The sequence below is a fragment of the Coturnix japonica genome, chromosome 16 (assembly GCF_054131305.1).
Source record: "Coturnix japonica strain WE chromosome 16, WE-NBRP24, whole genome shotgun sequence".
NCBI classification, from domain to species: domain Eukaryota; kingdom Metazoa; phylum Chordata; class Aves; order Galliformes; family Phasianidae; genus Coturnix; species Coturnix japonica.
The window spans coordinates 14,798,560-14,823,133 of record NC_140678.1 but is presented as its reverse complement, the minus strand read 5'-3'; the positions used below and the strand labels follow the sequence as shown (position 1 = coordinate 14,823,133).

At 47.7% G+C, this 24,574-nt stretch overlaps 1 protein-coding gene across 1 annotated transcript in view; it reads left to right on the top strand.

Annotated features, from left to right (window-relative positions):
* The first annotated feature begins 11,264 nt into the window (after positions 1–11,264).
* Positions 11,265–24,574, top strand: part of LOC146758282 (uncharacterized) — a 147,992-nt gene continuing 134,682 nt past the window's right edge. The window contains exons 1-4 of the mRNA XM_085517302.1: positions 11,265–11,336; positions 11,584–11,663; positions 11,898–12,539; positions 17,314–17,930. Coding sequence (XP_085373428.1) covers positions 11,265–11,336; positions 11,584–11,663; positions 11,898–12,539; positions 17,314–17,930 — 1,411 coding nt within the window. The remainder of the gene's footprint in view (positions 11,337–11,583; positions 11,664–11,897; positions 12,540–17,313; positions 17,931–24,574) is intronic.

Genomic DNA, 24,574 nt, shown 5'->3' with positions numbered 1-24,574 from the left:
AAATCGCATCTGAGATCTCGCCCTCAAGGAAAGGAGTGAATGACCAAACTGAAGTGACCAAACTGAAACGATTTATTATTGAAACAACCTGTCCTTATAACTATCGGTCTATCCACTACCACCTCGGGCCACTATGCGGGCGCCGACATGACCCCACTGCAGGGCGCTCACTTGTCATCTTCATCACTGGCATCTCCATCGGTGCGCAGCCAGCAGCCTTCCTCTACCCAGACAGAGCTGGTGAAAGGTGGGCGCTGCGGGTCCTCCCAAGGCTCCCACTCCTCTGGCATCACCGTTACTTCATGCTGTATGTTCACTGTGAGCGATAAGGACTGGAAAAGCAGGCCGGCCTCAGGAGCACACTGCTCTTGCTCTCTTGGGCGCCAGGGAAGTTCCTGCAGCACTGGGTTGCGTGGCAAGCTGTCTCCCAAGGTGTGGCTTCTCCCTGCATCCCTGTCCACCACTGGCAACATCCCCCAATGACAGGGATGATGCTGCTCCAGCAGCTGATGGGGTTGTGGTCTGGGGTTACGTTCTATGCAGAGCCTCCAGAACCTGCTACAGACCTCCAGTTCCCTGCCACTTCTTTTTTTTCCAGGTGTCTGCACACAAGGAACAGGTGTTCTCTATGCCCTGCATACTGGTAATTAGTGTGGGCAATTACTGTGTGGGAATTGGGGGAGGGAAATTCAGGGGTGGGATAGTGAGGAGGAATTGGAGGGGGCTGGGAAATTGTTTGGGTGGGATTGTAGAGATCAGATATGACTGTTAGGATGGGGGATATTTGGTTGGAAATACTGTCATTTCTATTACTCATTGCTTTGTATAAGTTATTAAATGCTTTATGTTCCCTCTGCTACATCTCTGCTTGCAGTCATTTGTGCAGTGACAAAGGTCCTCAGCTCTACATGCCCACCTCCAAGGTAGGATGGAGCACCAGAGATGGCAGTGTTCCACAGCTGCCACCAGCAGCCCCAGCTCGTCCCTCCACACCTGAGGTGTGAGTGGCTGTGAGAGGAATGAACGTCTCTGTGGAAGTGCAGCTCATTCCTCCCCTCTGATGGGGGCAGAAGGCATCTGCATTTCCCTCATGGCTCTTATTTCCTGTGTTACTGTGGGAAATGAGCTGAGCCACTGTGCCTCCCTACTATGGCAAGCTCTGCAGCTCTGCCACTGTCTTTATACTCAGCTGTTCCTGTGTGTAATGCTCCACACTTGGACCCTGCAGAGCCCAAAGGCCTCCTTGGCTGCTGTTACTCACCTGGACATTGAGGGTGCTGTGTCTCCAGTCTGTACCTGCTTCCAGGTGGCACTTGCAAGACACTGCGAGTCCACCTGGTTGGAACTGCAGTCAACAAACACAAATGTGAAAGAAATAAGAAAGGATTCTTTCATTTCACAGGCTTTCATCTCCATTGAAAGATGTTCTGCTGTGCAGCACAGCTGGGAGCATTTCATATGTGCAAAAAAGGGGGATAGGCCCTGGCTGTGCCGGGCCCCAAAGCAGCCCCGACTGTGCTGGGTTCCCCTCTCACCTGGGCCCTGCAGTGGCCTCAGCTGTGCCTGGTCCCCCTCTGCTCTGGGCCCTGAGCTGGCCCCAGCTGTGCCTGGTCCTCCTCCATCCTGGGCCCCAAGGCCCTGCCTCTGCCTGCTCCCCCTCTGCTCTGGGCCCTGAGCTGGCCCTAACTGTGCCAGGCCCCCCTCTGGCACAGGCCCTGCCTCAAGCCCCGCCCCCTGTGGGCAGCAGTGCTAGTGCCTGTTGGTTTTGCTCTCTTCCCTCTTTCCCTGTTCTCTTCACAAATGCATTCAGATCCCCCAGGATGACGTGCACTGATACTGCTGCCTTCTTCCTGCACAAACTTTCTGGGCAGCTCAGCTTTTTCTACAGAGCAGCGTGCCTTTGGAAGTGCTTGGAGGATGTAAACTAACAGCAAGAGAACACTGAGCTCTTCTGGGTCTTTCTAGACATGGCAAAGGGACAGGAGAGAGTGCTCAGCCTTGAGTGGTTGCTTGTATGCAGAAATCCCTGTCACGTTTGTCAACATCTGTGCTGTTTTGCTGTAGGCAGTAGTGTGTGACAAGAAGCCTACAATTATCAATTTAGTGAACGTAATTAATTGTAACAGTTCCCCTTTCTTCTTCCCTCGACACTTGGGTTATGGAGTTCTCCTATGCTATGTGCCGGTGTAATACCTCTGAGCCACAGCACTGTTGCGTTTAGCAAAGCTCATGGCAACAGGCTTTGGCCAACCTCAGAGCTACGTAGATGATGAGAAGATATCCGATGATAGGAGAGAAAATGAACAAGCTCCAAGGTAAGTGTTGTTTTTTCCTTCTAGTCAGCACGCCATCGCTAAATCTTCCATGCTGTGACTTTTATCGTGACAGTGATGATCCCTTAACTTCACACCTTTAGCACAGCACTTTCTGTGGAGATTCCCACCAGTGACAAAGTATTAGTGCCGCTTTTCTGCCTGTTTCTTTTTTGTCTGTATTTTCCAGAATGTGGGTATTTCTTTCATTGCCCACAAACACTGCCCAGTGCAGGAGGAGGCAGGGACAAGAGTCAGGAGCAAGGGCAGAATAGTTTCTCTGTTAGTGAATGGAATGCCAATGTTTTCTGCATATGGACTTGCCATAGTGCTTCTTACAAGGCCTAACAGTGGGATGAAATGTGCCCTGAAGCAGGTGTGCTTGCAGGAAGGCAAAAGAGAATTGCAAATAATGCTAAGGGGGGCCAGTAAGATGATCAGAGGGCTGGAGCACCTTTCCTGTGAGGACAGGTTGAGGGAACTGGGCTTGTTGTGCTTGGAAAAGAGAAGGTTCCAGGGAAACCTCACTGTGGCCTTCTAGTATTTGAAAGGAGCATATAAACAGGCAGGGGAATGGCTGTTTACGAGGGTGGATAGTGATAGGACAAGGGGAATGGTTTTAAAGTGATACGGGAAGTTTGGGGGCTGTGGGGTGGGATTAGGGTGCAGTGGGGTGGGTTTGGGGTCTATAGTGTAGGTTTTAGGGGGTATTTGGGGGCTAAGGGGTGGATTTCGGGTCCATAGGGTGGGTTTGGGGGGTATCCGGGGGTTATGGGGTGGACTTTGGGGGTTTTAGGGTGGGTTTGGGGGGCGTTAGGGGGCTGTGGGGTGGGATTAGGGTGCAGTGGGGTGGGTTTGGGGTCTATAGGGTGGGTTGGGGGAGGTATTTGGAGTCAGTGGGGGCACTCTAAGACCCCAGGTTAATGGGGGGGTGTCACGGAGTTCTCTCTAGAGCTCACTCCGGGACAGTGGGCACAAACCCGGGGCAGTAGGAACAAAAGCCCCCCCCCTTTTCTCTAGCGGCACGGCGGCGCGGCCCGGCACGGCCCGGCCACGTGCGTTTAGGGAGACGGGGAAGGGAAGGGAGATTGCGATTAGGTCTAACAAAAAAGTGAGGGAGGAAAAAGGTGATCTGAGAACGAATGGCAGTTTAATAACCTAATAACACTAAACAACAACAAGAGAGTTTCAACAAAGAGAATACCAAGTCCCAAATCTCACCGATGGAGCTGTGGAAGGCAGGAAGCTCTGACCACGTTGTCTCCTCGCACGGAGCCGGTCCAGCAACGCCGTCCCCTTCCTCACTTCCCTTCCAGTGCCCCTCCCCACATGCCCATTAAGGCAGTCACAGAAAAAAAAACTTGTCCCCTTTACTCCCATTATTAGCATGGTGTTCTGATGTGGAATACCAACACCAACCAAATTGCAAAACCATAGCATTCCACCCCTTATTACACATCATCACATCATGCCTAACTTTTATCAACATATAAACAGAACAGTAGTTAACATGCATTACATATGTACATACAGATATATATATATATATATATACACACATGGAATCACAGGCTGTACTCCCCCAGCATCAAATTTCCCTGTGGCACACACTGAACATCCCCATCCTTCTGCATCACCCACCAGGTGCACCCAGGTCCCTGTGCAAAGACAGTTCCACGGAGGGGCCTCCCCTTTCCAGAGGCTGGAAGGACCCAAACCGCTTTTCCCAGCATATTCTTTACATGCACCACAGGAACCTTGTCTCCCTCCACGGTACGCAGGGAGTTGGACTGTGTAGGGCCGTCTCGGTTGGCTGATCCTCGGGTGTTTACCAGCCAGGTGGCTTCTGCTAGATGTTTCTCCCAGTTCTTAAATGTTCCACCACCCATCGCTTTCAGCGTGGTTTTCAGCAAACCATTGTGGCGCTCGATCTTACCAGCGGCTGGTGCGTGATAGGGGATGTGATAGATCCACTCTATGGCGACGCCCATCTTGCCATTTCACCCCTAGAAACTGGATTTCTTGGGCAGGGCCCTTCACTTTGTCTCGCTTAATAGCGAAACCAGCAGACAGGAGGATTTGGATTATCCGTTCTCCTTTTTTAAAAACCTCCGTCGCTGTATCACCCCACACAACGATATCATCTATATACTGCAGGTGCTCTGGAGCACCGCCCTGTTCCAACGTGGCTTGGATCAGCCCATGGCAGATGGTCGGGCTGTGTTTCCACCCCTGGGGCAAACGATTCCAAGTGTACTGAACACCCCTCCAGGTATGCAAGGAGCCCCCTGGCCAGTCACTATACGATGTTTCTGCCAGTCTCTACCAGTGAGGCTTATCTCGGCCTCCAATACAGACAGTTCCTGCGAACCCCCAGTCACCCCATGTATATGTATCCGTTCTGTCCCTTCGAAACCTGAGGGTATCAGAGTGCACTGTGCACCGGTATCCACCAGTGCTTTATATTTTTGTGGTTCTGATGTGCCAGGCCACCGAATCCACACAGTCCAATACACTCTATTATCCCTCTCCCCCCCCTGGCTGAGGGCAGGGCCCCTCTATTGGTTGTCTGAGGCGGTAGAGGCAACCTCAGTAGTGGCTGACCTCTTTTGTAATTTTCTTACCCATGCTCGCAGTACAAAATTGGGTTCGTCATGCCACTTCTTCATATCCTCTCCATGGTCACGCAGGTAGTTCCACATGGCACCACGTGACATAGGCTCACTGCGGTCCTTCACTCGGACAGGTGTGCGTTTGCGTCTGACAGCTGAGACTGCCACAGGTTCACTGTAGTTCCTTGCCGCAGACCAGCTCTTCTGCATGTTGTCCTGTCTTCTCTCCATTTGGTCCATTCTATCCACCATTTTACAGATGGCTGCGATGGTGGTACGGTGTGGCAGTAGTGAGTATTCGATATTTTGCAGTGAAAGGATGAGCTCAAAAATTTCAGGTCTCCTATCCAGCTCATCATACCTGTTAGAGTTCGTTAATAGTACACTGGAATACTTCCCTGGTGCTGACCGTATGAGTTTCTTGCATATTTCCGGAGTACCGCTCACCTTTTCTGGGTCATGGTAATCCTCTGGGTCCCCAGGGACAAACGTGGGATCGAACAGCATTTCTGCCACAGCCATTTCTCTCAGGTACTGGATACCTTCCTCAGCTGTACTCCATTTTTCCAGTACAGGCTCCAAATCACTTTTGAGAAGACAGGTTGCCTTTGCAGCTAATAGAATCCTCTCCCAGAGATTGGCGGCCCCATCGAGACATCTGCTGATCCCTCTATCAATAGATGAGTCTCGAGCAATGTTTCCTAATTGACGAGCCTCATCGCAGCTTAGGGACATGCAGGAGGCCCCATTGTCCCAACACCGGAGCAGCCAAGTGACAAGGCGTTCACCTGGGAGTCGGGCAAACTCCTTTCTCGCACTTTGGATTTCAGTAATTTTCAGAGGTTTACGAGTAGAGGAAGCAGTGACTTTTCCCTCATCATCACTATCTTCTCCGCGTCTGTTAGTCTTCTGGGTTGCCTTTCTCGGTGGTTTTGGGGAGGGTCCCTCACCAGGATCTTCCTCTACTTCCTCCATCCATTCCAGACGTGAGGGCACACGTTCCCATCTCTGGCCTTCATCGTCACTATCTTCTCCATGTCTGTTAGTCTTCTGAGTTGCCTTCCTTGGTGGTTTTGGGGAGGGTCCCTCGCCCGGATCTTCCTCTACTTCCTCCATCCGTTCCAGACGTGAGGACACACGTTCCCATCTCTGGCCTTCCACTGGGGCGACTGACACTGATGCTGGTGCTTCCTGTGGTCGGCTGGGATTAACTTGTTGCCTTCCCCTTAGGGTTTGGATCTCATTCTCGAGACTCTCTATCTTTTTCATAAGCCATTCGATCTGAGATCCCCCTGATCTCCCACACTCACTCAGGGGTTCTATTAATTTCCCAAGGTCCCTCTGGTGTTCAGGGGTGAGATTTCCTGATACTGGGGATCCCGATGCTTCTGGCCCTTTTCCTGAGTCTCTCTGCGCTATTCTTTGCAAGTCTCTCTGCAATTTATAGTAAACTACTGCAATTAGAGAGACTAACAACACAGTATTCCAATTGACACCCCAGTCATACTTAAGGAATTCAGAGCATTCGTGAGCCAGTTCAAGCACGGTGTTTGTGATGTTCGTTAGTCTGGAAGGGAGCCAGGCAGATATCTCTATCCCTGCCAGCCATCGGCTTAATAAATCTACCCCTACCCCCAACATCAGGAAGTCCTTAAGCCAGGACCACAGGAACCTGCGGACTATCAGTCCTACATACAGGGCTGCTGAAAAAAACAAACTAATTACTGTCCAAAACATTGCCCTGAGCTCTGCCCGCATTCTCCACCAAAAATGTCACGGAGTTCTCTCTAGAGCTCACTCCGGGACAGTGGGCACAAACCTAGGGCAGCAGGAACAAAAGCCCCCCCCCTTTTCTCTAGCGGCACGGCGGCGCGGCCCGGCACGGCCCGGCCACGTGCGTTTAGGGAGACGGGGAAGGGAAGGGAGATTGCGATTAGGTCTAACAAAAAAATGAGGGAGGAAAAAGGTGATCTGAGAACGAATGGCAGTTTAATAACCTAATAACACTAAACAACAACAAGAGAGTTTCAACAAAGAGAATACCAAGTCCCAAATCTCACCGATGGAGCTGTGGAAGGCAGGAAGCTCTGACCACGTTGTCTCCTCGCACGGAGCCGGTCCAGCAACCCCATCCCCTTCCTCACTTCCCTTCCGGTGCCCCTCCCCACATGCCCATTAAGGCAGTCACAGAAAAAAAACTTGTCCCCTTTACTCCCATTATTAGCATGGTGTTCTGATGTGGAATACCAACACCAACCAAATTGCAAAACCATAACAGGGGGCGGGGGGGTCTCTTTGGAACCAAATTGGGTTGAAGGGGAAGGGGCGTGGGGGGCAATCTTTATGCCTACGGCGCCCCCTAGTGTTCACCCACAGCCACGACAGGGGAACTTTGTGTCCTTCCGTGCAGGGGGGCAGAGCTTAGGGGCGGGCCCATATGAGTGTATATGGCCCCCCCCTCCCATCATCAGCGCTTCCTGCCCCGGCGCTGCGCCGCACCCAACGCTGCGTTCTGGGTTTCTATATAAAGGGTGTGTGTGTTATTATTGAGTATATATTGAAGGGCGGGGGGGGGGCTTTATTTTGGGGGGTTCGCTTTATTTTGGGGGGTTGGTAAGGGAGGAGAGGGCAGTGAGCGGCGTGAGGCAGTGCAACAGCAATCCTTGCTGCTCTCTCTGCTTGTTTGCTCACAGGCATGTTTTCATGCTGCATGAAGGCTTTCTAAAGCTGTTAGCAGGGTCACTTGGGATAGGAGGAGGGGAAACAGTTTCAGGCAGAAAGAGGGAAGATTGGCTTTGGATGGGAGGAAGAAGGATTTGGCTGGAGGGTGGTGAGGCACTGGGATGTCTTGCCCAGAGAGGTGGTGGGTGCCCAGACAGGCTTTCAAGGCCTGGCTGGACCAGGCTCAGAGCAACCTCATCTGGAGGTAGGTGTCCCTGTTCCCCGCAGGGCTGCAGCACCGCTCCCTTGGTGGCTGTGGGCACGTGTACCTTCAGTGTCACTGCATGTCTGTCCAGAGGCAGTTCCCACCCTGGGGCCGTTCTTGCTCATCCTGGGTTGCTCCTTGTTGGTGCCAGCCATGCTGGAGCTCATCCTTCAGATGTGTCTGCTCTGTACCAGATGCTCCTTCAGGATGCAGGACCCTCATCTGTGCTCTGCCTTCAACCCCCCTCCTGGGTGGCCGTGACTCCAACCCCAATGGCTTCTTTATAGGTCAATGTGGGATCCCAGACTCCAACCCCAACGGCTTCCAAGGCCAACATGGGCTCCCATCATGGGCTGGTGAGACACGGCAACAGCTGAACGCAGAGCTCACGAGGTACGAAGGGGAACTGAAGGCTGTGATGAAGAAGCTGAAGGAGGAATATGGCGACGTCGTGACCTTAAAGGGCCGAAGCTATGAGGAAAAGATGAGGAGGAACTGGGGGGAGATGCTCTACAGGCTGCAGCAGGGCAGGAGAGCTGCCGCCATGGGGGGCATCAAGCAGCCAAAGGTGGGAAGGTGCTGAGGTGGAGTTTGGAAGCCCCACGGCTTAATTTGGGGTCTGGTTTTGGGTTCATTTTGCATCGTTTTGGGCCTGTTTATTTAGGGTTTGGATTTTGGGTTCATTTTTAGGCCCACAATGTGTCAGTTCTGTGCGTTGAGGCTGAAGGGGGAGGTGGGGGGTTGAGGATGGGATGGAGGGGTTAATTGGATCCTATAAATGGAAGGGAAGGATTTGGGGCCATCAATGAAGGGGTTCGTTGGTTCCTATAAATGGAAGAGATGGATTTGGGGTGGTGGATGAAGGTTCATTGGTGATGGGTTTGGGGTCATGGGTGGAGGTACATTGGAGATGGATTTGGGGCTGTGGATAAAGGGGTTCATTGGAGATGGATCTGGGGCCATGGATGTATCAGAGTATCACAGTCTCGTGCGGGTTGGAAGGGACCTTAGAGATCATTGAGTCCAACCCCCAGGATTCGAGCCTCCTGTGTAGCAGAGCAGCACTTCTACCACTTGCGACACAGGGGGGATTTGAACCCGGGCCTCTGGTGTTGCAAAGTGGCGTCCTTAACCACTGTGCCACCGGAGGCACACAATGTAGCTTCATTGGTTCCTAGAAATGGAAGGGGGGGATTTGGGGCCGTGGATGGAGGGGTTGATTGGTGATGGATTTGGGGATGGGGGCAGGGGAAGGGATTCATGATGTGGCTGCAGCTTTCTATAATGCATCATTTGGAGCCTTTTGAATGCTCTCTACTACCTGATCAACAACACCACCAGGCAGTACAGCTTTGTGGCATCTCCTTTAAAATAAGGGGCTTTGGAAGCTGATCTATGACCAGTCCTATAAGCCGTGGCCATGGTGAAGCCAAGGAAATCAAGACAGGAATGTGACACGCCAATGAGTTCTGTTCCCTTTATTGCAGCACTGGGTGCGTGGGGATCACTGCAGCGACTACCCATTGATAGGCATAGCCTATACATGGTCATTAATCCCAATGACATGGGCAGAGATTCCAAGCATTAATGAACATCTCTGGTGGTGGTGGGATGAAGGCTAATAGCCATTCTCACTATAAATGCCCAACTCTCTAAGGGGGGGTGCCCAAACTGGTTCCTGTTGATGCTACGTCCAGCTGAGTCATCTGTTCTGCCATCTTATCTTCAACACCAGCACATCTGCAATCTTATTTTCAACAGCAGCACATCTGTCCAATCTTCCCTTGAAAGCAAACTCTGCGGCCCACTCCCAGTTCTGTTCCTGAGCTGACATTTACTCCAGCGCCTTTGTCCTTCAGGTTGGATCTGCTTAAGTTGTGCATGATTCACAACCCTAACTCTGACCCAAACGCCATCCCAAACCCTAAACCAAAACCGAACCCTAATCCAAGGCTGAAGCCTAACCCAAACCCAACCCTACCCTAATCCAGTGCCAAAGCCTAACCATAAACCAACATAGACACAAACCCAAACTCAACATAGACACAAACCCAAACCCCAAACCTAAAACCAACTGTACCCCTAACCCAAACCCAGCATAGATACAAACGCAAACCACAAATCTAAAACAAACCCTACCCCAAACTGAAACCCCAAACCCAACATAGACACAAACCCAAACCCCAAAGCTAAACCCAACCCTACCCTGAACCCTAATCCAAATCTAAAACCAACCCTACCCTGAAGCCAAATCCAAATCGAAAACCAACCCTGCCCCAAACCCCAAACCTAAAACCTAAAAGCAACCCTACCCCAAACCCAAACCCAACATAGACACAAACCCAACCCCAAAGCTAAAACCAACCCTACCCTAAACCCTAATCCAAATCTAAAACCAACCCTACTCTGAAACCAAATCCAAATCTAAAACCAACCCTACCCCAAACCAAAAACCCAAACCCAAAACCAACCCTACCCCAAACCCAAACCCCAAACCTAAAACCAACCCTGCCCCAAATGCAAACCCCAAAGCTAAAACCACAGCTACCCCAAACTGAGCACAGACACAAACCCAAACCCCAAACCTAAAACCAACCCTACCCCAAAACCAACACAGACACAAACCCAAACCCCAAACCTAAAAGCAACCCTACCCCAAACCCAACATAGACACAAACCCAAACCCCAAACCTAAAACCAATCCTATCCCAAACCGAACATAGACACAAACCCTAATCCAAATCTAAAACCAACCCTACCCCAAACCCAACCCAAAACCAACCCTACCCCAAACCCAAACCCCAAACCTAAAACCAACCCTGCCCCAAATGCAAACCCCAAAGCTAAAACCACAGCTACCCCAAACCCCAAACCTAAACCCAACATAGACACAAAACCAAACCCCAAAGCTAAAATCAACCCTACCCCAAACCCAAACCCCAAACCTAAATCCTACCCTACTCCAAACCCAACCCAAAACCAACCCTACCCCAAACCCAAACCCCAAACCTAAAACCAACCCTACCCTGAACCCAAACCCCAAACCTAAAACCAATCCTATCCCAAACCCAAACCCCAAACCTAAAACCAACCCTGCCCCAAACGCAAACCACAAAGCTAAAACCACAGCTGCCCCAAACCCAAACCCCAAACCTAAACCCAACATAGACACAAAACCAAACTCCAAAGCTAAAACCAACCCTACCCCAAACCCAATCCTCAAACCCAAACCCAACATAGACACAAACCCACTGTGACCTTCAAGGACCCTCCTGTGCTGGTGTGTCACAATGACACTCTGACCTCATAGAAGCCACCCAGGGTGGGGCAGGGGCAGTCGGGCAGAACGGAACCCACCGGCCCCATTCTGCAATTGGTTCAGGTCCTGCAAGGAGCTGTGTGAGCGGTGCAGCAATGCGGGCCCAATTTGCCAGCGGAACATTAACAGCGCTGCAGTGTCTGAAGCTGCTGCAGGAGCAGAAGCAGGTGAGCAACGAATGGACGAGCAGCATTGGGTTGAGCTGCAGCTGGATGGAGGGCAACCTGCACATGGCATGGCAGCACTGGGTTGAGCTGCAGCTGGAGGGCACCCTGCACATAGCATGGCAGCATTGGGTTGAGCTGCTGCTGGATGTGTCATGTCACTCACATATACAAGAAGGGGAGCAGGGAGGACCCGGGGAACTACAGGCTGGTGAGTCTCACCTCCGTGCCTGGGAATACCATGGAACAGATCGTCCTGGACAACATGCTCCATTACATAAAGAGTGAGCATGTGATCCGAGACAGCCAGCACGACTTCATCATGGGAAGGTCATGCTTAACTAATCTTGTGGCCTTCTATGATGGAGTGACGGTGTTGGTGGACGAAGGGAAGGTGACTGATGTCATTTACCTGGACCTGAGCAAGGCCTTTGACATGGTCCCCCACCACATCCTCATCTCCAAATTGGAGGGAAGTGGATGTGATGGGTGGACAACTCGATGGATAAGCAATTGGTTGAAAGGCCACAGACAGAGGGTGGTGGTCAATGGCTCTATGTCCAGGTGGAGGCCAGTAACGAGCGGTGTCCCTCAAGGGTCTGTCATGGGACCGGTGCTCTTGAACATCTTTATTAATGACATTGATAAGGGAATGGAGTGCACCCTCAGCAAGTTTGCTGATGACAACAAGCTGAGTGGTGCAGTCGATACGTTGGAAGGAAGGGGTGCCATTCAGAGGGACCTCAACAGACTAGAAAGCTGGGCTTGTGTGAACCTAATGAGTTTCAACATGGCAAAGTGCAAGGTTTTGCACTTGGGCCGGAAGAACCCCAGGCACCTGTACAGGCTGGGAGGAGTTGTCCTTGAGAGCAGCTCGGCAGAGAAGGACCTGGGGGTCCTGATGGACAGGAGACTTAACATGAGCCAGCAGGGCGCTCTGGCAGCCCGGAAAGCAAATGGGATCCTGGGCTCCATCAGGAGAGGGGTGGTCAGCAGGGATAGGGAGGTGATTGTCCCTCTCTACTCTGCTCTTGTGAGGCCCCATCTGGAGTACTGTGTCCAGGTGTGGAGCCCTCAGTACAAAAAAGATATGGAGATTTTGGAAAGGGTCCAGAGGAGGGCCACAAAGATGATCAGGGGGCTGGAGCACCTCCCCTATGAGGACAGGCTGAGGGAGTTGGGTTTGTTCAGCCTGGAGAAGAGAAGGTTGCGGGGTGACCTCATTGCAGCCTTTCAATACCTGAAGGGAACTTACTCCCAGGAAGGGAGTAAACTCTTCGAAAGGGCTGATAATAGCAGGACTAGGGGAAATGGTTTTAAGTTGAAGGAGGGAAGATTTAGGTTGGATGTTAGGGGAAAGTTCTTTACTAGAAGAGTGGTTAGGTCCTGGAACAGGCTGCCCAGTGAGGTTGTGGATGCCCCGTCCTTGGAGGTGTTCAAGGCCAGGTTGGACAGGGCCCTGGGCAACCTGATCTAGTAAAGGTGTATGTTTGGTGGCCCTGCTAGGCAGGGGGGTTGGAACTACATGATCCTTGAGGTCCCTTCCAACCCGGGTAATTCTGTGATTCTGTGTGATTCTGTGATTCTGTAGGGAAAATTTCTTCTTTTGGCGATGAAAAGCAGATGTGGTTAAGAATATGCTATTCTTAGGAATGAAAAGCATTTTCTTAGGTAAGGAAAAAATATTTTTGCCAGCATATGAACTGATACTTAATGGAGGACACTTTATTTCTGGAAGAAGCGGTGATATTCATGTGTAAATTGTAAAAATTTTATCAGAAATTGTCATTTTGGGTGGAAATGTCCATAGTTTGTAGAGGAAAACTGGTATTCTGGTAGAAATGCATCCTATAATGCTACAGTGCATCATTTTCTAGAGAAAATATCTTCGTTTGGTTATGAAAACAGGTATTAGGGATAGAAAATGCTATTTTTAGTGATGAAAATTCATATTTTCGAAAGAAACTCAAATATTTGCCAGGATAAATGGTGATGCTTTAGAGAGAACTTATTATTTCTGATCTATGTAGTGAAAGTCATGTGTAAATTTCAAAAATTAGAACAGAAATTGATCTTTAGGGGGGAAGTGTCCTCATTTGAAAAAGGAATTCCGGTATTCTGTAAACAATGTATCGTATTATGCTGCCAATATTCATTTTTTAGAGGAACTGTCTTCTTTTGAGGATGAAACCCAGTATTTTGGGGAGAAAATGCTATTTTTAGGGCTGAAAAGCGTTTTATTTGTTAAGAAAAATGTATTTTGGCAAGGATAAGAAGTGAAACTCAAGAATGTACTTTTTATTTCTTTTTGGGATAAGTACTGCTATTGGTGTCAAAGTTCTCTAAATCTTGACAGAAATCGATATTTTGGGTGGAAATGTCCTTATTTTGTAGAGGAATACAGGAATTCTTGAAACACTGTATTCTATCAGGCTCCAAAGGAACATTCTGTGAAGATAATGTCTACCTTTGTGGGTGAAAACCAGTATTTTGTTTAGAAAATGCTATTTTTAGGAATGAAAAGCATTATTTTGGCAAGAAAATGGAATTTTTGCAAGGATAATTAGTGATACTTATGAGATTCCTTTATATTTCTGAGATAAGCAAGGATATTAGTGTGAAAGTTTTCTACATTAAGACACAACTTGATATTTCTGGTGGGAATGTCCTTATTTTGTAGAGGAATTTGGGAATTTTAGAAACACTGTATTCTATTTTGCTCCAAAGCATCATTCTTTGGGGCCAGATGGCGTGCATCCCAGGGTCCTGAAGGAGCTGGCTGAGGTGGTTGCTGAGCCGCTCTCCATCATATTTGAGAAGTCATGGCTGTCAGGTGAGGTCCCGGATGATTGGAGGAAGGGTCACATCACTCCCATTTAAAAGAAGGGGAGCAGGGAGGACCCGGGTTACTACAGGCCGGTGAGTCTCACCTCTGTGCCTGGGAAGATTATGGAACAGATCCTCCTGGACAACATGCTTGATCACATAAAGAACGAGCATGTGATCCGAGACAGCCAGCATGGCTTCACCAGGGGAAGGTCATGCTTAACTAATCTTGTGGCCTTCTATGATGGAGTGACGGCGTTGGTGGATGAAGGGAAGGTGACTGATGTCATTTACCTGGACCTGAGCAAGGCCTTTGACATGGTCCCCCACCACATCCTCATCTCCAAATTGGAGGGAAGTGGATGTGATGGGTGGACAACTCGATGGATAAGCAATTTGTTGAAAGGCCACAGACAGAGGGTGGTGGTCAATGGCTCTATGTCCAGGTGGAGGCCAGTAACGAGCGGTGTCCCTCAAGGGTCTGTCATGGGACCGGTGCTCTTGAACATCTTTATTAATGACATTGATAAGGGAATGGAGTGCACCCTCAGCAAGTTTGCTGATGACACCAAGCTGAGTGGTGCGGTCGATACGTTGGAAGGAAGGGGTGCCATTCAGAGGGACCTCAACAGACTAGAAAGCTGGGCTTGTGTGAACCTAATGAGTTTCAACATGGCAAAGTGCAAGGTTTTGCACTTGGGCCGGAAGAACCCCAGGCACCCGTACAGGCTGGGAGGAGTTGTCCTTGAGAGCAGCTTGGCAGAGAAGGACCTGGGGGTCCTGATGGACAGGAGACTTAACATGAGCCAGCAGGGCGCTCTGGCAGCCCGGAAAGCAAATGGGATCCTGGGCTCCATCAGGAGAGGGGTGGTCAGCAGGGATAGGGAGGTGATCGTCCCTCTCTACTCTGCTCTTGTGAGGCCCCATCTGGAGTACTGTGTCCAGGTGTGGAGCCCTCAGTACAAAAAAGATATGGAGATTTTGGAAAGGGTCCAGAGGAGGGCCACAAAGATGATCAGGGGGCTGGAGCACCTCCCCTATGAGGACAGGCTGAGGGAGTTGGGTTTGTTCAGCCTGGAGAAGAGAAGGTTGCGGGGTGACCTCATTGCAGCCTTTCAATACCTGAAGGGAACTTACTCCCAGGAAGGGAGTAAACTCTTTGAAAGGGCTGATAATAGCAGGACTAGGGGAAATGGTTTTAAGTTGAAGGAGGGAAGATTTAGGTTGGATGTTAGGGGAAAGTTCTTTACTAGAAGAGTGGTTAGGTCCTGGAACAGGCTGCCCAGTGAGGTTGTGGATGCCCCGTCCTTGGAGGTGTTCAAGGCCAGGTTGGACAGGGCCCTGGGCAACCTGATCTAGTAAAGGTGTATGTTTGGTGGCCCTGCTAGGCAGGGGGGTTGGAACTACATGATCCTTGAGGTCCCTTCCAACCCGGGTAATTCTGTGATTCTGTGTGATTCTGTGATTCTGTAGGGAAAATTTCTTCTTTTGGCGATGAAAAGCAGATGTGGTTAAGAATATGCTATTCTTAGGAATGAAAAGCATTTTCTTAGGTAAGGAAAAAATATTTTTGCCAGCATATGAACTGATACTTAATGGAGGACACTTTATTTCTGGAAGAAGCGGTGATATTCATGTGTAAATTGTAAAAATTTTATCAGAAATTGTCATTTTGGGTGGAAATGTCCATAGTTTGTAGAGGAAAACTGGTATTCTGGTAGAAATGCATCCTATAATGCTACAGTGCATCATTTTCTAGAGAAAATATCTTCGTTTGGTTATGAAAACAGGTATTAGGGATAGAAAATGCTATTTTTAGTGATGAAAATTCATATTTTCGAAAGAAACTCAAATATTTGCCAGGATAAATGGTGATGCTTTAGAGAGAACTTATTATTTCTGATCTATGTAGTGAAAGTCATGTGTAAATTTCAAAAATTAGAACAGAAATTGATCTTTAGGGGGGAAGTGTCCTTATTTGAAAAAGGAATTCCGGTATTCTGTAAACAATGTATCATATTATGCTGCCAATATTCATTTTTTAGAGGAACTGTCTTCTTTTGAGGATGAAACCCAGTATTTTGGGGAGAAAATGCTATTTTTGGGGCTGAAAAGCGTTTTATTTGTTAAGAAAAATGTATTTTGGCAAGGATAAGAAGTGAAACTCAAGAATGTACTTTTTATTTCTTTTTGGGATAAGTACTGCTATTGGTGTCAAAGTTCTCTAAATCTTGACAGAAATCGATATTTTGGGTGGAAATGTCCTTATTTTGTAGAGGAATACAGGAATTCTTGAAACACTGTATTCTATCAGGCTCCAAAGGAACATTCTGTGGAGATAATGTCTACCTTTGTGGGTGAAAACCAGTATTTTGTTTAGAAAATGCTATTTTTAGGAATGAAAAGCATTATTTTGGCAAGAAAATGAAATTTTTGCAAGGATAATTAGTGATACTTATGAGATTCCTTTATATTTCTGAGATAAGCAAGGATATTAGTGTGAAAGTTTTCTACATTATGACACAACTTGATATTTCTGGTGGGAATGTCCTTATTTTGTAGAGGAATTTGGGAATTTTAGAAACACTGTATTCTATTTTGCTCCAAAGCATCATTCTTTGGGGCCAGATGGCGTGCATCCCAGGGTCCTGAAAGAGCTGGCTGGGGTGGTTGCTGAGCCGCTCTCCATCATATTTGAGAAGTCATGGCTGTCAGGTGAGGTCCCGGATGATTGGAGGAAGGGTCACATCACTCCCATTTACAAGAAGGGGAGCAGGGAGGACCCGGGTTACTACAGGCCGGTGAGTCTCACCTCTGTGCCTGGGAAGATTATGGAACAGATCCTCCTGGACAACATGCTTGATCACATAAAGAACGAGCATGTGATCCGAGACAGCCAGCATGGCTTCACCAGGGGAAGGTCATGCTTAACTAATCTTGTGGCCTTCTATGATGGAGTGACGGCGTTGGTGGATGAAGGGAAGGTGACCGATGTCATTTAGCTGGACCTGAGCAAGGCCTTTGACATGGTCCCCCATCACATCCTCATCTCCAAATTGGAGGGAGGTGGATTTGATGGGTGGACAACTAGATGGATAAGCAATTGGTTGAAAGGCCGCAGACAGAGGGTGGTGGTCAATGGCTCTATGTCCAGGTGGAGGCCGGTAACGAGCGGCGTCCCTCAAGGGTCTGTCTTGGGACCGGTGCTCTTTAACATCTTTATTAATGACATCGATGAGGGAATGGAGTGCACCCTCAGCAAGTTTGCTGATGACACCAAGCTGAGTGGTGCAGTCGATACGGTGGAGGGAACGGATGCCATTCAGAGGGACCTTGACAGGCTGGAAAGCTGGGCTCGGGTGAACCTAATGAGGTTCAACACGGCAAAGTGCAAGGTTTTGCACTTGGGCCGGAAGAACCCCAGGCACCTGTACAGGCTGGGAGGAGTTGTCCTTGAGAGCAGCTCGGCAGAAAAAGACCTAGGGGTCCTGATAGATGAGAAACTTAACATGAGCCAGCAGTGCGCTCTGGCAGCCCGGAAAGCAAATGGGATCCTGGGCTCCATCAGGAGAGGGGTGGTCAGCAGGGATAGGGAGGTGATCGTCCCTCTCTACTCTGCTCTTGTGAGGCCCCATCTGGAGTACTGTGTCCAGGTGTGGAGCCCTCAGTACAAAAAAGATATGGAGATTTTGGAAAGGGTCCAGAGGAGGGCCACAAAGATGATCAGGGGGCTGGAGCACCTCCCCTATGAGGACAGGCTGAGGGAGTTGGGTTTGTTCAGCCTGGAGAAGAGAAGGTTGCGGGGTGACCTCATTGCAGCCTTTCAATACCTGAAGGGAACTTACTCCCAGGAAGGGAGTAAACTCTTCGAAAGGGCTGATAATAGCAGGACTAGGGGAAATGGTTTTAAGTTGAAGGAGGGAAGATTTAGGTTGGATGTTAGGGGAAAGTTCTTTACTAGAAGAGTGGTTAGGTCCTGGAACAGGCTGCCCAGTGAGGTTGTGGATGCCCCGTCCTTGGAGGTGTTCAAGGCCAGGTTGGACAGGGCCCTGGGCAACCTGATCTAGTAAAGGTGTATGTTTGGTGGCCCTGCTAGGCAGGGGGGTTGGAACTACATGATCCTTGAGGTCCCTTCCAACCCGGGTAATTCTGTGATTCTGTGTGATTCTGTGATTCTGTAGGGAAAATTTCTTCTTTTGGCGATGAAAAGCAGATGTGGTTAAGAATATGCTATTCTTAGGAATGAAAAGCATTTTCTTAGGTAAGGAAAAAATATTTTTGCCAGCATATGAACTGATACTTAATGGAGGACACTTTATTTCTGGAAGAAGCGGTGATATTCATGTGTAAATTGTAAAAATTTTATCAGAAATTGCCATTTTGGGTGGAAATGTCCATAGTTTGTAGAGGAAAACTGGTATTCTGGTAGAAATGCATCCTATAATGCTACAGTGCATCATTTTCTAGAGAAAATATCTTCGTTTGGTTATGAAAACAGGTATTAGGGATAGAAAATGCTATTTTTAGTGATGAAAATTCATATTTTCGAAAGAAACTCAAATATTTGCTAGGATAAATGGTGATGCTTTAGAGAGAACTTATTATTTCTGATCTATGTAGTGAAAGTCATGTGTAAATTTCAAAAATTAGAACAGAAATTGATCTTTAGGGGGGAAGTGTCCTTATTTGAAAAAGGAATTCCGGTATTCAATGTATCGTATTATGCTGCCAATATTCATTTTTTAGAGGAACTGTCTTCTTTTGAGGATGAAACCCAGTATTTTGGGGAGAAAATGCTATTTTTAGGGCTGAAAAGCGTTTTATTTGTTAAGAAAAATGTATTTTGGCAAGGATAAGAAGTGAAACTCAAGAATGTACTTTTTATTTCTTTTTGGGATAAGTACTGCTATTGGTGTCAAAGTTCTCTAAATCTTGACAGAAATCGATATTTTGGGTGGAAATGTCCTTATTTTGTAGAGGAATACAGGAATTCTTGAAACACTGTATTCTATCAGGCTCCAAAGGAACATTCTGTGGAGATAATGTCTACCTTTGTGGATGAAAACCAGTATTTTGTTTAGAAAATGCTATTTTTAGGAATGAAAAGCATTATTTTGGCAAGAAAATGAAATTTTTGCAAGGATAATTAGTGATACTTATGAGATTCCTTTATATTTCTGAGATAAGCAAGGATATTAGTGTGAAAGTTTTCTACATTATGACACAACTTGATATTTCTGGTGGGAATGTCCTTATTTTGTAGAGGAATTTGGGAATTTTAGAAACACTGTATTCTATTTTGCTCCAAAGCATCATTCTTTGGGGCCAGATGGCGTGCATCCCAGGGTCCTGAGGGAGCTGGCTGGGGTGGTTGCTGAGCCGCTCTCCATCATATTTGAGAAGTCATGGCTGTCAGGTGAGGTCCCGGATGATTGGAGGAAGGGTCACATCACTCCCATTTACAAGAAGGGGAGCAGGGAGGACCCGGGTTACTACAGGCCGGTGAGTCTCACCTCTGTGCCTGGGAAGATTATGGAACAGATCCTCCTGGACAACATGCTTGATCACATAAAGAACGAGCATGTGATCCGAGACAGCCAGCATGGCTTCACCAGGGGAAGGTCATGCTTAACTAATCTTGTGGCCTTCTATGATGGAGTGACGGCGTTGGTGGATGAAGGGAAGGTGACCGATGTCATTTACCTGGACCTGAGCAAGGCCTTTGACATGGTCCCCCATCACATCCTCATCTCCAAATTGGAGGGAGGTGGATTTGATGGGTGGACAACTAGATGGATAAGCAATTGGTTGAAAGGCCGCAGACAGAGGGTGGTGGTCAATGGCTCTATGTCCAGGTGGAGGCCGGTAACGAGCGGCGTCCCTCAAGGGTCTGTCTTGGGACCGGTGCTCTTTAACATCTTTATTAATGACATCGATGAGGGAATGGAGTGAACCCTCAGCAAGTTTGCTGATGACACCAAGCTGAGTGGTGCAGTCGATACGGTGGAGGGAACGGATGCCATTCAGAGGGACCTTGACAGGCTGGAAAGCTGGGCTCGGGTGAACCTAATGAGGTTCAACACGGCAAAGTGCAAGGTTTTGCACTTGGGCCGGAAGAACCCCAGGCACCTGTACAGGCTGGGAGGAGTTGTCCTTGAGAGCAGCTCGGCAGAAAAAGACCTAGGGTTCCTGATAGATGAGAAACTTAACATGAGCCAGCAGTGCGCTCTGGCAGCCCGGAAAGCAAATGGGATCCTGGGCTCCATCAGGAGAGGGGTGGTCAGCAGGGATAGGGAGGTGATCGTCCCTCTCTACTCTGCTCTTGTGAGGCCCCATCTGGAGTACTGTGTCCAGGTGTGGAGCCCTCAGTACAAAAAAGATATGGAGATTTTGGAAAGGGTCCAGAGGAGGGCCACAAAGATGATCAGGGGGCTGGAGCACCTCCCCTATGAGGACAGGCTGAGGGAGTTGGGTTTGTTCAGCCTGGAGAAGAGAAGGTTGCGGGGTGACCTCATTGCAGCCTTTCAATACCTGAAGGGAACTTACTCCCAGGAAGGGAGTAAACTCTTCGAAAGGGCTGATAATAGCAGGACTAGGGGAAATGGTTTTAAGTTGAAGGAGGGAAGATTTAGGTTGGATGTTAGGGGAAAGTTCTTTACTAGAAGAGTGGTTAGGTCCTGGAACAGGCTGCCCAGTGAGGTTGTGGATGCCCCGTCCTTGGAGGTGTTCAAGGCCAGGTTGGACAGGGCCCTGGGCAACCTGATCTAGTAAAGGTGTATGTTTGGTGGCCCTGCTAGGCAGGGGGGTTGGAACTACATGATCCTTGAGGTCCCTTCCAACCCGGGTAATTCTGTGATTCTGTGTGATTCTGTGATTCTGTAGGGAAAATTTCTTCTTTTGGCGATGAAAAGCAGATGTGGTTAAGAATATGCTATTCTTAGGAATGAAAAGCATTTTCTTAGGTAAGGAAAAAATATTTTTGCCAGCATATGAACTGATACTTAATGGAGGACACTTTATTTCTGGAAGAAGCGGTGATATTCATGTGTAAATTGTAAAAATTTTATCAGAAATTGCCATTTTGGGTGGAAATGTCCATAGTTTGTAGAGGAAAACTGGTATTCTGGTAGAAATGCATCCTATAATGCTACAGTGCATCATTTTCTAGAGAAAATATCTTCGTTTGGTTATGAAAACAGGTATTAGGGATAGAAAATGCTATTTTTAGTGATGAAAATTCATATTTTCGAAAGAAACTCAAATATTTGCTAGGATAAATGGTGATGCTTTAGAGAGAACTTATTATTTCTGATCTATGTAGTGAAAGTCATGTGTAAATTTCAAAAATTAGAACAGAAATTGATCTTTAGGGGGGAAGTGTCCTTATTTGAAAAAGGAATTCCGGTATTCAATGTATCGTATTATGCTGCCAATATTCATTTTTTAGAGGAACTGTCTTCTTTTGAGGATGAAACCCAGTATTTTGGGGAGAAAATGCTATTTTTAGGGCTGAAAAGCGTTTTATTTGTTAAGAAAAATGTATTTTGGCAAGGATAAGAAGTGAAACTCAAGAATGTACTTTTTATTTCTTTTTGGGATAAGTACTGCTATTGGTGTCAAAGTTCTCTAAATCTTGACAGAAATCGATATTTTGGGTGGAAATGTCCTTATTTTGTAGAGGAATACAGGAATTCTTGAAACACTGTATTCTATCAGGCTCCAAAGGAACATTCTGTGGAGATAATGTCTACCTTTGTGGATGAAAACCAGTATTTTGTTTAGAAAATGCTATTTTTAGGAATGAAAAGCATTATTTTGGCAAGAAAATGAAATTTTTGCAAGGATAATTAGTGATACTTATGAGATTCCTTTATATTTCTGAGATAAGCAAGGATATTAGTGTGAAAGTTTTCTACATTATGACACAACTTGATATTTCTGGTGGGAATGTCCTTATTTTGTAGAGGAATTTGGGAATTTTAGAAACACTGTATTCTATTTTGCTCCAAAGCATCATTCTTTGGGGCCAGATGGCGTGCATCCCAGGGTCCTGAGGGAGCTGGCTGGGGTGGTTGCTGAGCCGCTCTCCATCATATTTGAGAAGTCATGGCTGTCAGGTGAGGTCCCGGATGATTGGAGGAAGGGTCACATCACTCCCATTTACAAGAAGGGGAGCAGGGAGGACCCGGGTTACTACAGGCCGGTGAGTCTCACCTCTGTGCCTGGGAAGATTATGGAACAGATCCTCCTGGACAACATGCTTGATCACATAAAGAACGAGCATGTGATCCGAGACAGCCAGCATGGCTTCACCAGGGGAAGGTCATGCTTAACTAATCTTGTGGCCTTCTATGATGGAGTGACGGCGTTGGTGGATGAAGGGAAGGTGACCGATGTCATTTACCTGGACCTGAGCAAGGCCTTTGACATGGTCCCCCATCACATCCTCATCTCCAAATTGGAGGGAGGTGGATTTGATGGGTGGACAACTAGATGGATAAGCAATTGGTTGAAAGGCCGCAGACAGAGGGTGGTGGTCAATGGCTCTATGTCCAGGTGGAGGCCGGTAACGAGCGGCGTCCCTCAAGGGTCTGTCTTGGGACCGGTGCTCTTTAACATCTTTATTAATGACATCGATGAGGGAATGGAGTGAACCCTCAGCAAGTTTGCTGATGACACCAAGCTGAGTGGTGCAGTCGATACGGTGGAGGGAACGGATGCCATTCAGAGGGACCTTGACAGGCTGGAAAGCTGGGCTCGGGTGAACCTAATGAGGTTCAACACGGCAAAGTGCAAGGTTTTGCACTTGGGCCGGAAGAACCCCAGGCACCTGTACAGGCTGGGAGGAGTTGTCCTTGAGAGCAGCTCGGCAGAAAAATACCTAGGGTTCCTGATAGATGAGAAACTTAACATGAGCCAGCAGTGCGCTCTGGCAGCCCGGAAAGCAAATGGGATCCTGGGCTCCATCAGGAGAGGGGTGGTCAGCAGGGATAGGGAGGTGATCGTCCCTCTCTACTCTGCTCTTGTGAGGCCCCATCTGGAGTACTGTGTCCAGGTGTGGAGCCCTCAGTACAAAAAAGATATGGAGATTTTGGAAAGGGTCCAGAGGAGGGCCACAAAGATGATCAGGGGGCTGGAGCACCTCCCCTATGAGGACAGGCTGAGGGAGTTGGGTTTGTTCAGCCTGGAGAAGAGAAGGTTGCGGGGTGACCTCATTGCAGCCTTTCAATACCTGAAGGGAACTTACTCCCAGGAAGGGAGTAAACTCTTCGAAAGGGCTGATAATAGCAGGACTAGGGGAAATGGTTTTAAGTTGAAGGAGGGAAGATTTAGGTTGGATGTTAGGGGAAAGTTCTTTACTAGAAGAGTGGTTAGGTCCTGGAACAGGCTGCCCAGTGAGGTTGTGGATGCCCCGTCCTTGGAGGTGTTCAAGGCCAGGTTGGACAGGGCCCTGGGCAACCTGATCTAGTAAAGGTGTATGTTTGGTGGCCCTGCTAGGCAGGGGGGTTGGAACTACATGATCCTTGAGGTCCCTTCCAACCCGGGTAATTCTGTGATTCTGTGTGATTCTGTGATTCTGTAGGGAAAATTTCTTCTTTTGGCGATGAAAAGCAGATGTGGTTAAGAATATGCTATTCTTAGGAATGAAAAGCATTTTCTTAGGTAAGGAAAAAATATTTTTGCCAGCATATGAACTGATACTTAATGGAGGACACTTTATTTCTGGAAGAAGCGGTGATATTCATGTGTAAATTGTAAAAATTTTATCAGAAATTGTCATTTTGGGTGGAAATGTCCATAGTTTGTAGAGGAAAACTGGTATTCTGGTAGAAATGCATCCTATAATGCTACAGTGCATCATTTTCTAGAGAAAATATCTTCGTTTGGTTATGAAAACAGGTATTAGGGATAGAAAATGCTATTTTTAGTGATGAAAATTCATATTTTCGAAAGAAACTCAAATATTTGCCAGGATAAATGGTGATGCTTTAGAGAGAACTTATTATTTCTGATCTATGTAGTGAAAGTCATGTGTAAATTTCAAAAATTAGAACAGAAATTGATCTTTAGGGGGGAAGTGTCCTTATTTGAAAAAGGAATTCCGGTATTCTGTAAACAATGTATCGTATTATGCTGCCAATATTCATTTTTTAGAGGAACTGTCTTCTTTTGAGGATGAAACCCAGTATTTTGGGGAGAAAATGCTATTTTTAGGGCTGAAAAGCGTTTTATTTGTTAAGAAAAATGTATTTTGGCAAGGATAAGAAGTGAAACTCAAGAATGTACTTTTTATTTCTTTTTGGGATAAGTACTGCTATTGGTGTCAAAGTTCTCTAAATCTTGACAGAAATCGATATTTTGGGTGGAAATGTCCTTATTTTGTAGAGGAATACAGGAATTCTTGAAACACTGTA